The sequence below is a fragment of the Pezoporus flaviventris genome, unplaced genomic scaffold (assembly GCF_033815535.1).
Source record: "Pezoporus flaviventris isolate CSIRO_AGI_PZ_B2104156 unplaced genomic scaffold, CSIRO_AGI_Pfla_v1 ptg000066l, whole genome shotgun sequence".
Classification (NCBI taxonomy): Eukaryota; Metazoa; Chordata; class Aves; order Psittaciformes; family Psittacidae; genus Pezoporus; species Pezoporus flaviventris.
In genome coordinates, this window is record NW_026892614.1 from 7,616,698 (window position 1) to 7,637,020 (window position 20,323).

The 20,323-nt window shown below is 45.3% G+C and overlaps 1 protein-coding gene across 1 annotated transcript; it reads left to right on the plus strand.

Annotated features, from left to right (window-relative positions):
• Positions 1-1,961: 1,961 nt before the first annotated feature.
• On the plus strand, positions 1,962-15,499 carry HNRNPU (heterogeneous nuclear ribonucleoprotein U). The gene is made up of 14 exons (XM_061471125.1): positions 1,962-2,924; positions 3,878-3,989; positions 4,107-4,180; positions 6,401-6,540; positions 8,112-8,211; positions 9,303-9,415; positions 9,827-10,090; positions 10,304-10,423; positions 10,913-11,041; positions 11,404-11,572; positions 12,106-12,345; positions 12,767-12,969; positions 13,911-13,982; positions 14,377-15,499. The coding sequence occupies exons 1-14, from the start codon at positions 2,201-2,203 to the stop codon at positions 14,428-14,430; spliced, it is 2,514 nt and encodes an 837-aa protein (XP_061327109.1). The 5' UTR covers positions 1,962-2,200; the 3' UTR covers positions 14,431-15,499.
• Positions 15,500-20,323: the final 4,824 nt, after the last annotated feature.

The window sequence follows — 20,323 nt, forward strand, 5'->3', positions numbered from 1 at the left end:
AGTATTTCAGCAGACTAGCTAAGATAGCTCTTTTGTGAAGAAACTGGCAAAAGTAATTCACAGAATGGTTTGGATTAGAAGGGACCTTAAAGATCATTCAGTTCCAACCCTCCTGCCATGTGCAGAGACACCTTCCATTAGACCAGGTTCGCTCATACCCCCAATCCAACCTGGACTTGAATACGGCCAGGGATGGGGCAGCCAGTTTCTCTGGGCAACCTGTGCCAGTGTCTCACCACACCTGTGGTAAAGAATTTCTTCCTAATGTCTAATCTAAATGTTCCCTCTTTCAGTTTAAAACCATTCTCCCTTGTCCTATCACTATCTGCCCTTGTAAAAAGTCCCCTTCTAGATCTGTTGTAGCCCCCTTTAGGTATTGGAAGACTGTAATGAAGTCTGCCCTGAGTCTTCCCTTCTCCAGACTATGATTTATATTGGTGCAGCTTGGTCATGTACTGACCTCTCCCTAGCACTGATGCACTCTTATCCTTTCTTTTCCCTATTGAGATGACTCTGACCTACTAGACTGAGATAAAATCTACTAGCTTGCATTTATAGTAAGGGAAAGGTTCTGGCAACCTTTTTGTCATCTGTACGTATTACACGAGGGATCGCTCCCTGTCTCTGTTCCAACAAGCTGTTGTGTAGCCATGGGTTGAGCTAACCTTGCCGACTGAGTCATGCTTCCTTCAAATGCATCCAGCCTGACTGCGGACAGAGCAGTGTCTGTGTGTGTGTCTGTGTGTGCTTGAAAGAGCCTTTTCCTTGTGCAGGTAATACGGGATGACTTCTTTGTCTTTCCTCCTTTCCTCTCAGTGCAGGTAAACGTCATTTGTTCTGGTTCAGAAGGCCACGCACCCTGTACCAACACAATGAAACTGTATGCCAACCACACCTTCCCTTCTGTGGCACTTCATACTGAGCTTCTAGTTGTTTGGCTTGCTTTTCTTTTTCTGCAAGTGAAGCCTTTCAGGCTTCCTAGGGAAGCAGATTTGTAGATTAGTTTTGCTTTTCTGTGCAAGTGGAACTAGATCTGCTATTTGTTCTCAAATAACTTTTGACCAAAATGGAAAAAAAAAAAAAAAATCAACCACTGTATGACTTAGTGGCTGAGGAGAGCCCTGAGCTGATGCTGTGCAGAGGCAAAAAGAGCAGCTTTGGTTAGCTCACTCTGTGCTGAGCTCCAGACTAGTGTTTCATGCCTGATGGAGAGTTAAATGCACTTGAAAAGCCTTTGTTAGCCCTGTGGCTTTGTTAGCCTTGCCCTGGTCTAGCTAAAGATCAGGTCTATGCATGCCTCCTAGCACTGCAGCCGTAAAGTAATGGGTATATAGCTCTACTTTTGTTCTTACATAACTGCGTTAACAAGGTTGTACCGGGGCAACTATTTTAAGTAGCAGTGTTCGTTTTCGAAGCCTTTATGCAGTGAACTGTGCGGACTAGGCCCGCTGCGGGCGCCCGGGACCGAGGGGACAGGAAGGAAAGAAAGGGAAGGCGCTGCCCTGCCCGCAAGGCTGCGACCCGCCAACAGGCCGTGAAGGCTGTTCCGCGGGGCTGGGCTCTTGTTCCGAGTTTAATCCATGCCAGAAGGGCAGCCGGAGGCCTGCCGGGGCGGCACGGTGACTAGGTGACTGATTTCCAGTCCCGAGCGGTCCGTTTTGCCGAAGCGGGGTGTCGGGCCAAACCGCGGTGCTTCCCGCCGCCGCCCGCCCAACATGGCGCAGGTACAGCCGCCGGCAAGGAGCGCCGCGTTCCGGCGGGGAGAGCAGCTCTGTGCCGTCGGCCTGGGCCCGGCGGAGTTGCCGCCGCGGGTACCCAGCGGGCGAGGCCGGCAGGACCACCGCGCGGAGCCGCTGCGCCCCGACGGATATTTACGGTACGGGGCGCGCGCGGGCGGCCGTTACGGTAGCGAGTTGGGAAGGAGGCAGGGGGAGGAAGGAGGGACTACGTGCGCGGGGGCGGGGCGGGCAGTGCTGCGTGCTCGGCCCCGCGAGGCGCGTCTCCCTCGCGAGCTCGGTGAAAGGATTTGGCGCCAGGCGGGTCCGCTCTGCAGCTGCCGCAGCCGCACGAACCAGCCGCGCCACACACCCACCGCCTCCCGCCGGGGCCGCGACCCACAGCCGCCGCCGTCCGACCCACCCCGCCGCCAGCCCGCCCGCCCGCGCGCCGCCCGCCCGGGGATCGAGCCGCCGCCGCCGCCATGAGCTGCTCGCCCGTGAACGTGAAGAAGCTGAAGGTGTCGGAGCTGAAGGAGGAGCTGAAAAAGCGGCGCCTCTCCGACAAGGGCCTCAAGGCCGAGCTCATGGAGCGGCTCCAGGCCGCGCTAGACCAGGAGGAGGCCGGCGGGGGAGGCCCCGCCAGCGGCGCAGTTGAGCCTGGCAACGGCAGCATGGAGGAGGAGGCGGCCGAGAGCGGCGGGGGCGCCTCGCAGCTCCACCAAGGGGGAGGCCCCGACCAGGCCGCGGCCTCCATCGCGGAGGACGACGACGAGGAAGGGCTGGAGGCCGCCGATGGCGACGCCATGGAGCTGGGCGAGGAGAACGGCGAGCGGGCGGGGGCCGGGGGCGGCCCCATGGAAGAGGAGGCGGGCGGCGAGGAGGAGGAAGAGGAGGAGGATGAGGATGAGAACGGAGACGACCAGGGTTTCCAAGAGGGGGAGGACGAGCTCGCAGACGAGGAGGACGCGGCCGCGGCCGGGGACGCCAACGGGCACGGGGAGCAGCAGCCGCCGCAGTCGCAGCCTCAGCAGCAGCCCCCGCCGCTCCTTCAGCCGCGCGGCGCCGCCAAGGAAGCCCCCAGCAAAAGCACTGGCGGCGCCTCGGGGCCCCCGGCGGCGGCGGCCTCCGGTCCGGCGGGCCCCGCCAAGCAGCAGCAGAAGAAAGCGGAAGGCGGCGGTGGTCGCCCCGGGGCTCAGGCCGCCGGCGGTGAGTGCGCGGCGTTAAGGGGGGGGGGGGGGGGGGGTGGTCGTAAGGAGGCCGTTAATCCCCCTCCCCCTCGGGAAACCCCGTCGCGGGAGCGGCGGGGGGAGGGGGCAGGCAACGGGCTGGCCGTTTCCGGGGCACGCGCGGGAGAGCGTTCGTGGCCGGCGCATCCACCGCCTGCCCCCCCCCCCCCCCCCCCCCCCGCTTAGCACCGCGTGCTTCACTGCGGGGGGGCGGGGGTCCCGTGGGGGATCGTTGCGCGGGGCTGGCGGGGGAGGGGCTGGGGGCGGGGGGGGGCGAAGGGGCCGCCGCGCCGGGCCGTGGAGCGGGTGGTGTGGGAGACGGAGGGGCCGCTGGGGCGCGCTGTGTTGTGCTGAGGAGCGCTCGGCGGCGTTACGTCATTTCCGGGCTGGGCGCTGCTCGGGATGGCGCTGGGGAGGCCTGGTACAATGGAGGCGGGAGGAGGAGGAATCCCTTCCCCGCGGGCAGCCGAGCGGCCCCGCGTCGGGCCTGCCGAGAGGAGGCGCAGTCGTGCGGGCCGCTCCGTGTCCTTGCGGGCGGCCCGGAATGTCCTGCTCCCGGTGAAGGGGGGGGGAGCTGGGAGGTGCCGGCCTGGCGTCGCTGGAGGGATTTTTTTTTTGTCTGATTTTTGTTTTATTGTTTGAACTTGGCTGCTTGGGAGCGGTGTGTGTGGATCTTAACATCGAGCACTGCGCCGGCGGCGCATGATGTGCTGGCCGCTTGAGATGATTTAGCAGACAAGTTTTTTGGGTCCTCTGAGAAAATTCGAGATGCGGGTTTTTATCTTGGTACAAAGCAGAATCCTCTTTAGGGTAGCATTGGGTTTCTTTTGTGCTATAGTTTCTTCAGTTTCCAAAGTTGGAACTGTCATGTAGCATTTTACTTTAGATTATGAAGAATGACTCTGTGTAATTAAATTGTTAATTTTGTTGCAGGTGATGCTAAAGCAGAACAAAAACCTGGTGAGAAAAAGAGAGGCGTGAAGAGACCACGTGAAGACCATGGCCGTGGATATTTTGAGTACATTGAGGAAAATAAGTACAGCAGGTAAATAAACATGCTGCTGGGCAGCATTTTGTGACTGAGGAGAAGAACAGAAATGCTTGTTTTAATAGTGTGAAAATGGGTGTAGCTTAAATATATTTTGATTGGTTTTTTGTTCAGGGCTAAGTCACCTCAACCACCTGTTGAAGAAGAAGATGAACATTTTGATGACACAGTGGTTTGTCTTGATACTTGTGAGTAAACACAGTTTCCTTTATGCTGTAAAGATGCAGTGTTGTGCTTTTAGTTTGAAAACAGCACTTTTTGAAATGTGAATACATCTGTTAACTTCCATTACCAAGTAACTAAAAAAAAAAAAAGAAATGGTGTTTCCACCCGTTTTCAATATAGAGGGATATATGGGTCTTTAGCAGGAATAAGATTTGTGTTCCTGTTAAGTCTGTGATACCATGCGTTTTTTTAAAGAGCTGTTAACTAAAACGCTAATATGGAAACCAAGGTGGCCAAATGCAGAGTGAGCATAGAACACCCTAAAAACAGCTTGGGAAACTAACTGTATAGTATATGAGCTTTTAACTTCGGAAAGCTTTGAGAGTCGGTGGTGTAGGTGACTACAACAGTACAGTTTGTGAAGTGAGCTTCCTACATAACTTGCTGAGGCTCTGTTCATGTCTCCTGATAAATTTAACAAAATCAGGTAAGGCCTCCTGAAAAATGACCCATTTGTGCAACCTGGGAATTTGGGGGTGAGAGGGGGTGTGATCTGTGCAAATTGAGTGGCAGAGAATTGGTCAGGAGGGCATCAAAGTGGACAAGCACTTAAAAGCTGTGGCTTTTGAGGCAGATTATAAATGTTATTGTTGGGATGCATCATGACTGGGGCAAAGTTGACATGTTCTCAAGGGTAAGTATAAGGACTTGGAGCAGTATTAGAAAAGTGATGCTTGAACTTGTTCGATTCTTCAAACACCGTGGAAGGATATCTTAAATTTTGGCATTTACTGACATATTTGTTAGTGGCTTCAGGTGGGTTTTTTCTCCTGAGAAATGTTCTGAAATGGAAGGAGGTATTCATTTCAGCCACATGAATTGCTAGATATACCATCCTTGACATTTTGGTAACTAAATCTCAAGTTTCTAGCTGCTAACCTGGTGGGTAGTCACCTCTGTGAAAGCTTCTGATTTTCCCAGGAACTGAGTAGTTTCTACTTTTTGTTTAGTTTCAACTTTCAGCAGGCTACTCGGATAACAGAATCAAACAGCTTTAAGACTGAATTATGTAACAATTTAGTGCTCTCTTTTATGGACCATAGTGATCCAGACATAAAAGAGGTTTAGTGCTCTTAAGGGCAGTGTCTTATAAGGAAGCTAAACTTCCAAGTTCTGTTCTCACTTGTCCTAAAAGCAACCTACACAGGTGGGTTTATTCTGTATGATTTTATCTGGTTTTCCTGCAATAAATAAAGTCAGAATTACAGTGAAAGAACACTGGAATCACTATTACTGTAGTTGCAACTGGGGACAGCTGTATGCAAGCACAAGATTCTCATGCATGAGTTACCAGTAATACAGGGAAGGCTGTATTTCAAGGTGCTAGAGTGGCATGCAGGTTTTATACCAGGGTAGAACAACTCGCTGCTTGCTCATTCTTGCTTTCGTGTAACTGTCAAATAGGCTTGAAGTTTCTTTTATGGATTCCTTACTCTGGGAAGTTCAAATGCTATATCCTGCACCTTGTTACCATTTTGCGTTGCCTTTTTGAAGGTAGCTAGAAGATAAATTTCAAAATTCAGTGTGCAGCCTGAAGATGTCTGTAAAAGTTTCCGCTTAAGTTCTTAGGGCAATAGGTGAATTTCTAGTGCAAATAGTGTTTCTTAGGTGAAGTATGTTCTCTTGCCACATTCTGCATGCTTACCCTACCTGCACTTGACTTAACTGACTTTGACTTAATCTAATTGGACTTGCTGATTTACTATGTAAACCAAGACAGTACTACTTTCAGTACTTAAACGGAAATACTTGTGTTCCTATTTCTCTCTCAGCCACCCTTAGCTTTGGGCATGGGGGGTAAGCAGACTTACAAAAAAGGTATCTAGCAAATGCAGAGCAGGATGCAGGTTCATTTGCTCTGTATTGATGGAAATAGGTAACAGACAAAAAAGGCTCAAACAGGTGAGGTGAAAGCCAGGTTTTCAAGCAGATGATAAAAATAGAGGAAATTTGGTGACAGAAGTGAAGATGGCAGCTTGAAAATTATTCTTGTTGGCTAGCTTTTCATAAGATTTTGGCTGACCTTCAGCCTGCAGCTCAGTCTAGGCATGTGTTCAGTTGGTTTCCTGAAAGAAGCTGAGCAGTTGCTGGCAGTTTGTCTTGAAAATCACCTTAAATGCATAAAGTTGGACAACTGTACTTAATTCTGTAATGAGAGTAAACAATGATCTTTATGTTAACAGATAACTGTGACCTGCATTTTAAAATCTCAAGAGACCGTTTTAGTGCTTCCTCTCTGACCATGGAAAGCTTTGCTTTCCTTTGGGCTGGAGGGAGAGCCTCCTATGGAGTTTCTAAAGGCAAAGTCTGCTTTGAGATGAAGGTAAGTTAAACTGGTGTTTCATGGGAGATTGCTTCTTGCATGCTTAGCTATGATTTTGTTTATTCTTTCAAGTTTTTTGGACTTCGCTGAAACTAATTCAGGTGAACAGGATTTTTGGAAGGCCTTCTCTTAAGAGCCTATAAAATGGTTCCTGGGAAAAGATGGCTCAGTTTAGAAAACCTCTACTTCTAAGAACTTCATTTAAAAAAAAAAAAAAGTCTCACAAGAATGTGTAACTCACTTTTGAAGCAAGAATTTCCTGCATCAACACTTGCAGAGTTTTGGTACTCACTAGTCAGAAGTTCACTTGTGCTTTCTGAAGATTACAGAACGCTTGGCTTGGCTCTTTCTTTTGTTTTTTCTTCAGGGATATAAATTATCCCAGCAGTCCTTTTATTCTGTTCCTACCAGCCTCTGAGTTTGACCTGCTCTAAGCAGATATGTGGGGCTAGGTGACCTCCAGAGGTCCCTTTCAACCTGAATAATTCTGACTTGTGTACACAATGAATGTGAGTATTTGGCAGGTCCTTGTGTTTTCAATGCAGGAGTTCACCTAAAGGGTAGGAATGGAAAAGAGCAATCGGCCTCGTGAAGAAAGATTTCTCCAAGTTGTTGACAAAAGAGTAACAGGAGGCACAAAGCTTGTTAAGTAAAAAAAAAAACTCAAAAACGCTGTTAAAGGCTGCTTTGCATTTGATGTGCCTGTGTATATAAATACTTATTCTGTTCTCTTTAGTACTTTCAAATTTAACTACTACCAGGAGGAGTGGGTAGTGATCCCATTCTCCATGTTCTTGCATCAAGTGATTCCTGTGTCTCTTGTTACCTGTAACTCAGGACAATGAAATTAAATTGATGCTGGTATTTAGTGCCCTGTTCACTTTCAAATCAGTTTCACTTTGGTGTCTCCTGGCTCACACAGTTCTGGAAACTGGTAGGATGCCTATTAGTTACTTTAGTTTGGTGAAGTTTGTAAAGGCAGTTGGAAAACAGCTGGTTGCCTACAGATTCCAGTGCTTTTAGATGGGTTTTTTTTGAATCTGGTTATGTTGTTTGGAAGCTGTCAAATTGCCCAGGAAGTCGCCTTACTGTGGCAAGGGACACAAGAGTGTAATAGTTTCCCCGGTTTATATGCAGCAATATTTTTAATCCATTACCACATTTTATTGGCAAAGTAATTTATTGTTAATCCCAACTTCATGGTGATTATTTAAAACAAAACAAACAAACAAAAAAAAAACAACCAAAACCCACTATCTTGTTTGTGATTTTAATACTATATCAAAAGGATCAAGGCCTTTGGCCAGTGAGATGGACTGCAATGACTAAATGCTTAGAAGGTATATGGTATCTTGCATCTTCATTGATCAGTCAGGAGATGTAACTACTTAGTCACTGGCTTGTGGTTTCACATATTTCACTGAAGCATGTTTTATTTTTGCAGAAGGTGATTACTCGGACTTAGCAACGATTTAACCAAAGTGTAAAGGTTACAGATGTTACCTTTGTGTTTCCATCTCAGTAGTGTCTAATAAATATTACATACCTTTTAATGAATAATTTAAAAATAGGTTACAGAAAAGATTCCTGTTAAACACCTGTATACAAAAGACATTGACATACATGAAGTGAGAGTTGGCTGGTCACTGAATGCAAGTGGAATGTTGCTTGGTAAGGCTTAAACATTTGACTCTTTTTCTATTGTTTCTTGCCTATGTGGTTGAAGTTTTAAGTAATTTTTTTCTTCAACAGATGGGGAAAGCTTAGTGATTATAGCCCATGTGTTCTGAAAAATGGTCTTAACTTGGATCATTCACTGGACATGGTGTGGGAAAGCTTATTACTGGGACCAGATAAAGTCGTTAAGTATTCAGGTCTGAAAAGGCATTGAAGATCTGAGAGTTAATTCTTTCAGTGGTCAAGTATGGGTTGTTGAAAATGTTCCTAAAGACCTGACAATATTGAGGATTTGTCTTTTCCATGTAGTGCCATAAATAGGAAGAGGGGTCTTTTCCACTTAATTTATTTTTCTTTTAAGGGTGGGGCATAGTATAAGATTGAACCAGTGAATTAAAATTCCCAGATAACCACAGTATCGTTCTTTTGACCTGGATGGGAAAATCATTATTTCTGAAAGTAGCTAGGAAGAAAGATCAGATCTGTGGGAACAGATCATAAATGATGTTTATAGATAATATCTGCTGCTGAGAAATGTCTTTTTAAGAAATGTATGTTAATTGGTATGTTCTGACAGCAGCAGCAGCTTTCTTGTTAAGTTCCATCTGAGTCCTTGTGTTTGACACTTCTGTTAGCTTGTTCCTTGCAGCTTCATCCTCAGCTGTCGCATAGGCTGAAGGTCTGCTAAACTCCCTTTAAAATGGGAGGGGTAAGTGCTGCTGGAGACTAAAGTCAGAAAGCCTTTCTGACTAACTACAGTACAGGTATACCGGTGCATAATCAGGTCTTCAGTTTAAAAATACTTGCTCATGAATTTATCTGGCAGTTCCGCTTTGTGTCAACATGAATCTGGAGCTAGCAGGATTAAGGCTTTTAAAACTGGGATGGGGAAACGCTGCTGTTCTATCTCAAATGAGAATATTCTTGAATATAAGAACAAGCTGGTTTGGGGGTCATAGCTTGTTGTGGCATTAATCAAAACATTATGAACAGCAGCTTACTTTGAAGTAGCTGTAAAATGATTGTATTTCTAAATGGTTAGGTGAAAATGCCTTTTTTAATAAGTTTAAATTATATTTCTTCAGGTGAAGAAGAATTTTCTTATGGGTATTCTCTAAAAGGAATAAAGACATGCAACTGTGAGACTGAAGACTTTGGTGAGAAGTTTGATGAAAATGATGTGATTGGGTGTTTTGCTGTAAGTTTTCCCTTACATTTTCTTTTAATGAAAAACATCCTTGAATTTCTAGACTACTTTGTGAGAGGCAGTAAACCAAATACAGAAAAATTTTGAGCAAGACAAGTTTAACATAGGGAGGAGGTAGAAATAGCAGGTATTGCCAACAGTGACTGCTGTCAGTGTGTTACGATTGCATATTCACAGACAGATGTGAATGTGGGGTGGTGGTGGTGAACATAACAGCAGATTTTAAACAAGACTATTGTTGATAGCAGTTCATCCTAACAGAAACAAATTAAGTAGTTCCTTTATGATGTATTAGTGTTACAGACATTGAGTTAGAATAGCCAGTACAGTGAAATGAGAAATATGACTTTATAGAGCAAGGTGAGTAATTTTACCCAAACTAATGTTTTGTCTGAAAACCAGAATTTTGATGGTGATGAAGTGGAACTCTCATATTCCAAGAATGGACAAGAGCTTGGTGTTGCATTCAAAATAAGCAAGGAAGTTCTCGATGGGCGGCCACTCTTCCCACATGTTCTCTGCCATAACTGTGCAGTTGAGTTCAACTTTGGCCAGAAAGAGGAACCTTACTTTCCTGTACCAGAAGAGTACACCTTCATCCAGAAGGTCCCCTTGGAGGATAGGGTCCGAGGACCAAAGGGACCTGAGCAAAAGAAAGACTGTGAGGTAGGTTTCTTGTTGATAGTGTCAGAGTTGTGGAGATAGCACAATACTGACCTTTTTGTCTGGGAGCTTTAGTGCTTGGTATCCCCTGACTCTCCTCACCCCTCCAGTATCCCTGTTCCACCACCCCCAGTTTCCATTAGGCTTGTTAGTCTACATTGCATATTAAAGGAAACCTTTGAATTAGTATCTCAAGTATAGAACTTGTCATCATAGGTGGTGATGATGATTGGCTTGCCTGGAGCTGGCAAGACTACATGGGTTACCAAACATGCAGCAGCAAATCCTGGGAAATACAACATTCTTGGGACAAACACTATTATGGACAAAATGATGGTAAGTGATCGCATTTTAGTTGTTGGTATGTTTAAAAGCTTGCTGTAAATCCAGGGTCTTTGGGGTTCTTTTGTATCAAAAAGTTTTAGGAACTAGCTATTGGTTAGCTAGTGACTGTTAAAGATGTTCTTTTATCTCACTGAGCTGTGAGCTCATATGTGGCACAGCAGGATTCTGAAGCATTCCTGGTGCTATGCAAGTCAATTGTTGCTGACTGTTCAAGTGTTTCTTTTTAAAGCTAAATGTTCTGAGGACAGTGATATGATTTGGTAATGTTATGAGCATTCCTTGGATTTAGGTGTATTGATTGACCCAGAGTTATTAATAAAGCTCTGTGTTTTACAGACTTTGGGAATTCCGGTTACAAGTTTGTAGTTGTGGCTTTGAATTGAACAGTCATTGAATCCGTGCAGAAAGCATTTAGCAAAGAAAAATGTCATCCACGTGTCTCAAGGCTACATTAATTAACTCTGGGAAATCTCTCTGCAGGTGGCAGGTTTTAAGCGGCAGATGGCAGACACTGGAAAACTTAACACACTGCTGCAGAGAGCTCCACAGTGTCTTGGAAAGTTCATTGAGATTGCAGCTCGTAAGAAGCGGAATTTCATTTTGGATCAGGTAGAAGCTTCCGTGAAAAATGGTTAAGGAAATTTTGTTATAGGCTGTAGTGCAGTAATTAAATGGGATTAAAGTTACATTGTTAATAGCTGTTGTTTCACTTACTGACTTACTACTCATTCAGGGGACACAAAGTTGAGATGCTATTTACAAATGCTTGTCTGAATTATGGGATGTGGGAGGAATAGTGTTTTAACATGTGGATATGAGCTCGTAACTTTGCATTATGCAGCATCTTTATGTCCAGTTATTTGTAAACTTCATTGCAAGCTCTTGTAGAGGTGAAGTCTATACACCATAAGTTGACTTCCTTAACTCTTACAATGACAGCTACGTGTAGTAAGTTACTGCATTTTTTTCAGACAAATGTGTCTGCAGCTGCGCAGAGGAGAAAAATGTGCCTGTTTGCAGGCTTCCAGCGCAAAGCAGTTGTTGTTTGCCCAAAAGATGAAGACTACAAGCAAAGAACACAAAAGAAGGCAGAGGTGGAGGGAAAAGATCTTCCAGAGCATGCAGTTCTCAAAATGAAAGGCATGGAACATAATCCTATACTGTGTTTTAGGATGCTGAGTATCTGTTTAAAGGATTAAGTAAACGTGAAGTCTAAAAAAAATCACTTTATCTTAAACAGTTGTACTTAATCAAAACTGGAAGACTATTGTAACTTGTAGGACAACACTATATTGTGTTCCCTCTGCTGCAGTCCTTAACACTACTCAGTTATGCTGATATGCTTCATGCAGATGCACAAAGCTGTCTTGGCATAAAGTGCCCTATATAAGTGACATATTTGGCAGAAACTGGTACTCTGAGTGGAGGCTTATAAAAGAAAAAAAAAGATATAGGCAGAATGTTCTCAAGGTTTGGCACAGTACTGGCAACTCCATGAAGACCTGTTTATTTCTTTTGTCACTGTTACCTTTCTTAAATGCTCAAATTCTGTAATGTCCCTATGCTGAAGGAATGCAGGGGGAGGGAGGAAGAATGGGAGAAAGGTGATTAAATTACAGCTTTGACTGTACCTGAATGTAGATGCTGAATACTCAGTGTTTTTGCAATTATAGGGAACTTCACACTGCCAGAGGTAGCAGAATGTTTTGATGAAATAATCTATGTAGAGTTGCAAAAAGAAGAAGCTCAGAAGCTTTTGGAACAATATAAAGAAGAGAGTAAGAAGTCTCTTCCACCAGAAAAGAAACAGAACACTGGCTCAAAGAAGAACAAGAAAAGCAATAAAAATCAGTTTAATAGGGGTCAGAGAGGACGTGGAGGATTCAACATGCGGGGCAACTTCAGAGGAGGAGGTGAGCTTAGAAACAAGCCTGTAAAAAGCAAACAGGCCGCTCCTGGGGTGTGGTGGAGTACTTCCATTACAGTTGTTACATGGCGGGAACCTTGGTTTTGACTTCAGTAAGTTCAGTGTCTTAGCGCGAAGTTAATTCTCCAGCTTCAAAAGTGAAGGTTGGCAGTATCATGGATTATGCTGTTCGTGTAGCTTGAAGCCCAGCTTTGAGTTTTTGTTAGGTTTGGTGTTTGTATCCCAGGCTATATGGGGGGCTAGTACATGGTTAAATTGCCATTTGTGACTTAAATCTTTGCACTGAAATTTTTGCACTGAATTTGGATGTTTTATTTCTATACCATTGTTATTTTGACCAGTAAGCTTAATGTTAGAAATATTTCAGACCTAACAGTCACTTGATTGAAGCAACTTTCTCCCTGCAGTCCCTGGCAATCGTGGTGGATACAATAGGAGGGGAGGCAACATGCCTCAGCGAGGTGGTGGAGGTGGTGGTGGTGGCGGTGGCAGCAGCGGTGCAATTGGCTACCCGTATCCTCGTGGCCCTGTCTTTCCAAGCAGAGGTGGCTACTCAAACAGAGGAAACTATAACAGAGGTGGAATGCCCAACAGGGGAAACTACAACCAGGTGATGCTTGGGGGGATTTCTATGTGCCCAGAGCTCTCAGTGTTGCTTAAGGAGCTCTGATGCTGAAATGGGGGGATCCATGTTGAAACTGTACCTCTCTCCTGTTAAAAGAGAAAGGCTTTTAGGGCATGTGTGAAGGCTTGCATTTGGTTCTGTGCCCCACAGTCCAATAGTAGTAACTGTTGTATGGCCTTCAGGCCGTGGTGTATCTTTACCAAGCACCTAGGGAACTTCCTGGAAATAGCTCTGGAGAGTGTTTGGTTTTCATGTCTATTATCAACCACAACTAGTAAGACATGCTAACTGAGGTCTTAACTGATGTGGTATCAGTGGAATTATTTGAAAACATAATTTGGGTTGCTGCAGAGCCAGCAGATGGAGCCCAAGGTAGTAAACAGGGCTCAGGTTTGTGTAATTGTGACGAACGGGGGAAATGCAGTATTATATCTACTAGTATCAGTGTCCCCTTCTTGTTCTGTGACTTGCATTTGAAGTTTTGTGGGGTAACTTTTCAGTTGTGTGAGCTGTATCCTTTTGTCTGCTCAGATAACACATCCTTGTAGCAACTACAGCATTTCCTAACTAAAAATAGGCAAGCTGTTGTATTTTTAGTTGTCCTGGTGCAGTTTAGCAATTGGAAATAGGGTGAGTCAGAACTGGATTAGCTATAGCTTTCCAGACTACTGGCAGTGAGTTTGAGCTGGCTTATTAATTCTGAGGTTCTTGCCCGACGTTTAAGGAGCAGCTGCTTGATGGGTGAGGTAGTGTTTTTCAGGGACTTTTTACTTTGCCTTATTTAAACCTAGGCCTGAGACTTCATATTTTAAAGATTGATTCTATATGGTACATAATGTTCTGGTGGTAATAGAACAACTGGTATTTGTACCCATGCAAAATACGAGTTGTAGATGAAGTAGTTAAAAACTGTTGTCCTCTTACAGAACTTCAGAGGAAGGGGAAATAATCGTGGCTACAAAAACCAATCTCAGGGCTACAACCAGTGGCAGCAGGGTGTAAGTAGTTTTACCTTTCTCTTTCCACTGATCGTTAACTTGAATGTTTCAAAGCGCTGTCTGAAATAATTAGATGCAAAATCTTCTAAGGCTAGGTAATATTGCTATAAATAGGTTTCTCCGCAAAACTTGGTCTGGTTCGATGGTCTTGATATATCAAATATCAGCTGTGGCTTATCGGTCTTAATGGCATGTAGTATTTGGCTTCACATCACTACAGTGAAGTGAACTCTTAACTGCCTTCAGTTGTTCATGAACTTGCTGCTATTTGAGAGCACTTTAATCTGCTTGAGTTCCAGGAGAAGTAGATGCTAAACACCTTTTGTTTTTCTTTAAGAAATGTAGCGTTTATGTGATTCCAGGTTAAAATTAACTGTGTATCCCTTTATTGCAGCAATTCTGGGGTCAGAAGCCATGGAGTCAGCATTATCACCAAGGATATTATTGAATACCCAAATAAATGAACTGATACATATTTCTCCAAAACCTTCACAAGAAGTCGACTGTTTTCTTTAGTAGGCTAACTTTTTAAACATTCCACAAGAGGAAGTGCCTGCGGGTTCCTTTTTTAGAAGCTTTGTGGGTTGATTTTTTTCTTTTCTTTTTTTTGTACATTTTTAATTGCAGTTTTAAAGTGATTCGTAAGAGAACCTCAGCATTGTGCACGATAAGAGAATGTGTCAGTATTTCAGGGTTCTACATTTTATCTGTAAAATGTGACTTTTTTTTTACCACAACAAAAGTAAAACGTTGCTTTGTACCTGGTGTCTTTTTATTAAAGAATTTTCTCCTTTTTCCCCATCCCCCAATTTCTAAGAAACAGTCGTGAGTCATGTCACAATACAATAGAAATGTTAGCAACCAGATTGGCACGGAGGCTCCTCACTAGCCCTCCGCAACACCGTGAGATAATGTAAAGCTCTGAATTACACTCCACCATCTCTACGAAGCTGCTGGGTAGGGAGGGGTTGGCGTGGGAGATCAAAGTTTCCGGCAATAACTAGGACTTTTTTGTAACACTTAGAGCTCTGAGATGTTGGGGGCAAAGAGGAAGCCCGGGGCAGAGTAGTGAAGGTGGAGTGTATGTAGAAGCTCTTAAAGTTGTAAAACTTGGTTGCATTATTTGTGGAGGCTCAAACTTGTGAAGGTACAACACCATAATTTCTTTTCCATTTGTTCTGCATTTTGATTCTGAAAAGAAGCTGGCTTTGCCCATTTCTTATTAAACAAAACTTGTTGTAAATCCAGTTGTCTAATGGGATCTATATGAAGTTAGCTGTGTGTCTGTATAACTCTTTCCCCACAAAATACTGTATACCTAGTGTGCTTGTAGTAGTTACTCCACCATTTTGTAAGCTAATGAAACTGTGAGTCACCCATTTTCTATCTAATTTTTAATCATGTCAATTCTCAAATGGGTGTATCTCCTTAGCCTGCTGATTCCTTTTCTCTTTAAAGAAAGTGGGTGGAGAAATTTAACTCTAGACGTTTGTTTGCAATAAAATAAATTCATTTTACTCTTGTTTTGGGATTGTCGCCATCAAGGTCTAAAATCCCTTTAAGGCTATAAAGAGGAAGAGAATGTACAAAAGCAATTATGTTGGACAGTTTTGAACTCATTACTGTGTACATGCTGAAATACTTGTGTTTCTTTAAAAGTCTAAATGGTGGTTGCTCTGTTAGAGATCTATCACATGTATAATCTCACAGTTTAACATGGTTATATGTATAGGGCAAAAGTCTTTGAGTTGCACTTGCATCATGTAAATCCATTTAACCTATTTATTGTAAAATAGACCGTAGGGAAGGAGCAGGGGGAGAAGTGGGACAGGGGGGGCAGGACAGGAGATGTGTCCTGGGGAAGGAGTCCTGGAATTGAACAGAGAGCTTCCGTTTGGTTTGAACGCTATTTTGTTGAGATTTCTGCTTTTGTAAACTTGCAGTGGCAGTGCTGGCTGCAGCTTTCTTGCATTCTAATGCTGTAAGGTGGGGAGAGGCATATCCGTCCTGAGTTGGATTCTGGGTATATGTGTGAACACGTGTCGCTGCCAGCACCTGGGGTTTGCCTTGCAGAGGCTGATCCAGCAGCAGCCCGGGCCCAGAGCCGGTGTAGCCTGCTCAAAACCTCTCTCAAATGTTAGTCCGTTCCTAGTAGTCTTCAGAAGTAAAGATGCACTTGTGTTGCTCTTCTAGCTTTTATAGCAGATGGCATTTGCATATTGACATTAAACAGTAACAGCACCACCTCCTTGTTAATACTGCTTTAAATCATCCCTTTACTTTTGAGTGAGAACAATGTAAAGTGTCTTTAAAGAAACGCTATTTAATGACCTAGAAATGTTGGGAATTGAAACCCAAACCTGTTTTGCTGAAATGGAATTTTCTTTAGCCTTGCAAAAGAAGTTTAGTGTAATTAAAAGTCCATCTCCCTTCTACCCTCACAAGAACTAACACTTTGTATGGAGTGCTGATCCTTTGCTTATTTTGGTACTCTATAAAATTATATAGTCTTTAACTGAAATATAAGAGCATACACTTGCTATGTGGTTGTAAAGCTTGTATTTTAATTCAAAAGTCTGGGATGTTTTGTTTTCAATTCTACATGGTGTGTAAAAGAAAAAAGCCACACATGAGAGGAAGCACTCTTGGGAGAGGAGTATCTGTTTGTACTAAGATACTCCTGAATGAAAGAGGTGGGTTTTATAAGCTCAGCACTATGTGCTAACTTTATGAGTCTGAAAGCCTCCCCATCCCTCATGTGGTGGAGCAGAAGCCAGCCCTTGCATGAGGCTGGATCTTTGCCTGGGAGGGAGCTCCCCATCAGTGTGTCTTCGTATCATTCCTAGGGAAGGGATTTATGGTGATGTGTGTGGATGACTTGGACAGAAAAGCCATTACCTAGAAAAAACACTTCTATACATTTGCAGTTTGTGACTAAAGAGGTGATAGCAAGCTTAGTTAATGGCTACAACAAGGTGAGGAGTGCGCAGCTGTACATGACCAACAGGAGAGGGCTGAGCTGTGTGTCGGGTAACTTCCCACAGCTTATGAGGACTTGCTGACATGAGGAAAAGTGCCTTTATTGCCGGCAGGGGTGGGGTGGGCACTCGTGATGTACAACATGGGGTTTGGGTTTGTGTTTAGTGGGGCTTACTCCTCTTTTTTGTGCAGTACAAACGGCTTGCTTTTACTGAAGGTTTAGAGTGAGTGCATTATTTGTAGAGATCCTGCCCAATTTCTCTGATGGTGGAATGAATAAAACCCCAACCCCTGCTCTACCCATGCCATGTGCTGTCAGTGCACAGGAAAACTGCTTTGTGGTGCAAGCCACTAGTTTGAGTTTTTAAACCTTTACACTGCTCTTGAGCAATGTTTTTAATAGAAATAGGTGATGAAATCTTAGGATTTGGAGGTTTCCTTGTTCATGGTCATTTGGAAAACTAGGTCAGTGCTTTCTAAAAGTCCAACCACAAGCTAAGCCACAAGAAATCCAGCTGCGTTACAGTGAGATCGGAGGTACTTCAGTGCTTCTGCAGATGTCCAACTGCTGGGGGCTGGACTCTCCACAGTGAAGAAGTGTGCATGTACTGTAGTTAACGAGCTAGTAAGGTGGGAGTAAGTACAGCTGGAGCCATCTAGCCAGAAGTGCTGTGGAGGATGGGGAGAGCACCAGGATGTCAGAAAAAGCTGCTGAGAGGAAAGCGGAAATTGAGAGCAGCAGCTTTGTGACTGATGTTAACAAACGGGCCGTGGTGCAGGTAGAGCAGTGCCTCAGCCCCAGCACAGCTGCCCCGCATAGGTTGAGGGGAGCAGAAGGCCTCACCTTGGTGTTACAGCAGGTTCACCATCAGTGTGTGCAGCCTTTCCCCTTGCTTGGAGGCACGAGCTGCCTCCTCCAGTGCAGCCAGCCTCTCCTAGGCTCGCTGTTGCAGGGAAGGGGCTGAAATCAGGACTTGGCCACTAACTAACCTGGATGTGGCTCTTGCTTCGGTCTGTCTCTGCTAGAGCACTGAGAGCAGCAGGAGGATTCAGCAATGAGTCAGTTGCTGTGTAAACTTGGCTGTAACTTCAAATGATGCTAAATGCTTAACAAATTGTCAATGTCAAAAGAGAAACAGGAAAATGTAAAAAACCTAGTAATTACACAGGTGACCTGATACACAAGGGTTACTTCAGAGCAAGGTTTTTGTTCACTTTTCTGGTTACTGCAGAGAAATATGGTCGTAGAGGTTACTGAAATCAAAACTGGGTAAGACAGCTTGAACGGGTTTTCCCTCTAACCTTTTCATGCTCAAACACTGTTTATGACAGTGGTTGGAAGCAGATGCAGTTCACGCTGATGATTCTGGGATCTGCTGCCTGGTTAGCATGCAAGCACTGTAAAGGGTACTCGTTCCTGTCAGCATTAATTCTCCCTTAGCCAGGGCCAAGCGGCTGCTAGGACACCTCTGACAACTGATGTGGCATAAAAATGCAAGTGCGTGGTTTGTGGTCTGCATGTGGCCTCCGTTCATCTTCCATTCACCTTTGTTAAAGCTGCTGCCACTCTGTGCTCTGGAGAAATCTGGTTCTATGAGAAACTTGTTTGCTGTAGAGGGGAGATGCGTGCTGGGGAGGAGCACTGGTGGAGCACGAGCTCTGGCACGGGGCTGATGCCTCCAACAGTTGCAAAATAAAAAGGCCCAGAATAGCACTGAAGATCTCTCTGGACGTAAATGCATGCTTAAAATACCAGTGGTTGTTTACACAGCGAGAGACACACAGAAGGCTGGATTCTCCTCTTGAGTCTCCACGTAACAGACTTAGATGCAGGCTACAGCTGTGTTCAGGTCCTGCTGGACTTTCAGCTTTGTGGAGCTGTTGAGCAAGTTAGGTAAGAGAAGACCCTGTATTATGAAAGGGCCTTTGTTTTTTGTACTAAGCAGGTAGCAAGAGAGGGGGGAGAGGAAATGAGCAAGCCCCAGTGGAGGGATTTACTGCAATATTGCTTTTTTCTGAAAGAAACAACACTTGGGTTTGCTCCCACGGTGCTGAGAAACAGGATTTGGAAATAGGTGAGCTAGCAGAGGCGAGCCCCCATGCAGCACGGTGTGCAGGGAGCAGAGGTACGTCCCCAGAGCCTGGCACCTCCGCATTGTGCTCACTGTGTCTCCTCTGCTTCGTGCTCCCCGCTGCTGTCAGAGCGCCTGGGGTGCTGTGGGTGCTCAGCCCCGCATGGGAGCGCTGCAGCGGGGGTGTGAATTACTGACAGCAAGACGGGGTGTTCTGCGTGCCTGATCCCCACACCGCGCTGTGCTGCCTCTGCTGCGGTTTTACAGACGCTCCGTCTCTCAGCAGGGCTCAGAATCACAGCAATGGTGTTTGTGAGGCCCTCTGGAGATGCAGCCCCTCCTGTTCACAGCAGGACTGGTGCTAGCGCTCAGGGCATGTGGCTAGCTGAAGCCTAAAAGCCTCAGTGGCCCTCTGGGCACCTATTCCAGTGCTGCCCTGCCCTCGCTGTAACACAGTGTGTCCTGCTCTCTGGCCCCAAGCTCCCAAGATAGTTTGTGGCCGTTGCCCCTGCTGCATCAGCTGGAGCTATCGAGATATGTTTGCTCCACCTTCATAACTGTCCTGAGGTAACATTAGGCCATTATTAGGTGACCCCGCAGCCTGCTCTCCTCAGATCCAGTCCAGTCCTTCCAGCTGTTTTCCAGTGGGTCGTGTGCTTGAGCTCCCTGAACACCTCAGGAGCCCTCCACTGGAGCCTCTATGGTTTTTCAACATCCCTGTTGACCGAGAGGCCCAAATCAGGACCGCAACGTTGGACACGCTCCCTCAGCCATGCCACATACCAGGGATAAGTGCATCCCTTGATTTGTTGCACCTGTACTTCCTGATGGAGCCCAGGCTGTGGTTTGCCTTGTTTGCAGCAAGAACGTCCCCTGCCCCATGTTCAACTTGGCGTCCACTGTACATCCCATCCTTCAGAGCGGGGTGACTATTCAGCTAGCTGCTTCCCAGCCTCTAGTGGACACTCTCGGATGAAGCAGCTATGCTGTAGTAATAATAACTGATAAGCAATTAACTTGTTAAATAGCATCTCAAAAAGAAACATGAGTTGTAAATTACTTGTGCAAACTAAGTATCTTGTGTATTCTCCCTGTTTGCTTTGAGAGACCTCGGAGAAAGCACTGTGATAGCACAGTAAGAACTCTTTCAGCACTTACACAGCAGAGAACGTAGCAATTAAATCTCACAGCATGTTTGGTTTCCAGACCTAGGACATTCCTTCAGTCTCACCTTCATTGCTTGCCCCTTCTTTACAAAGAGAACTATCTCTCTATCATCTATCTATCTTA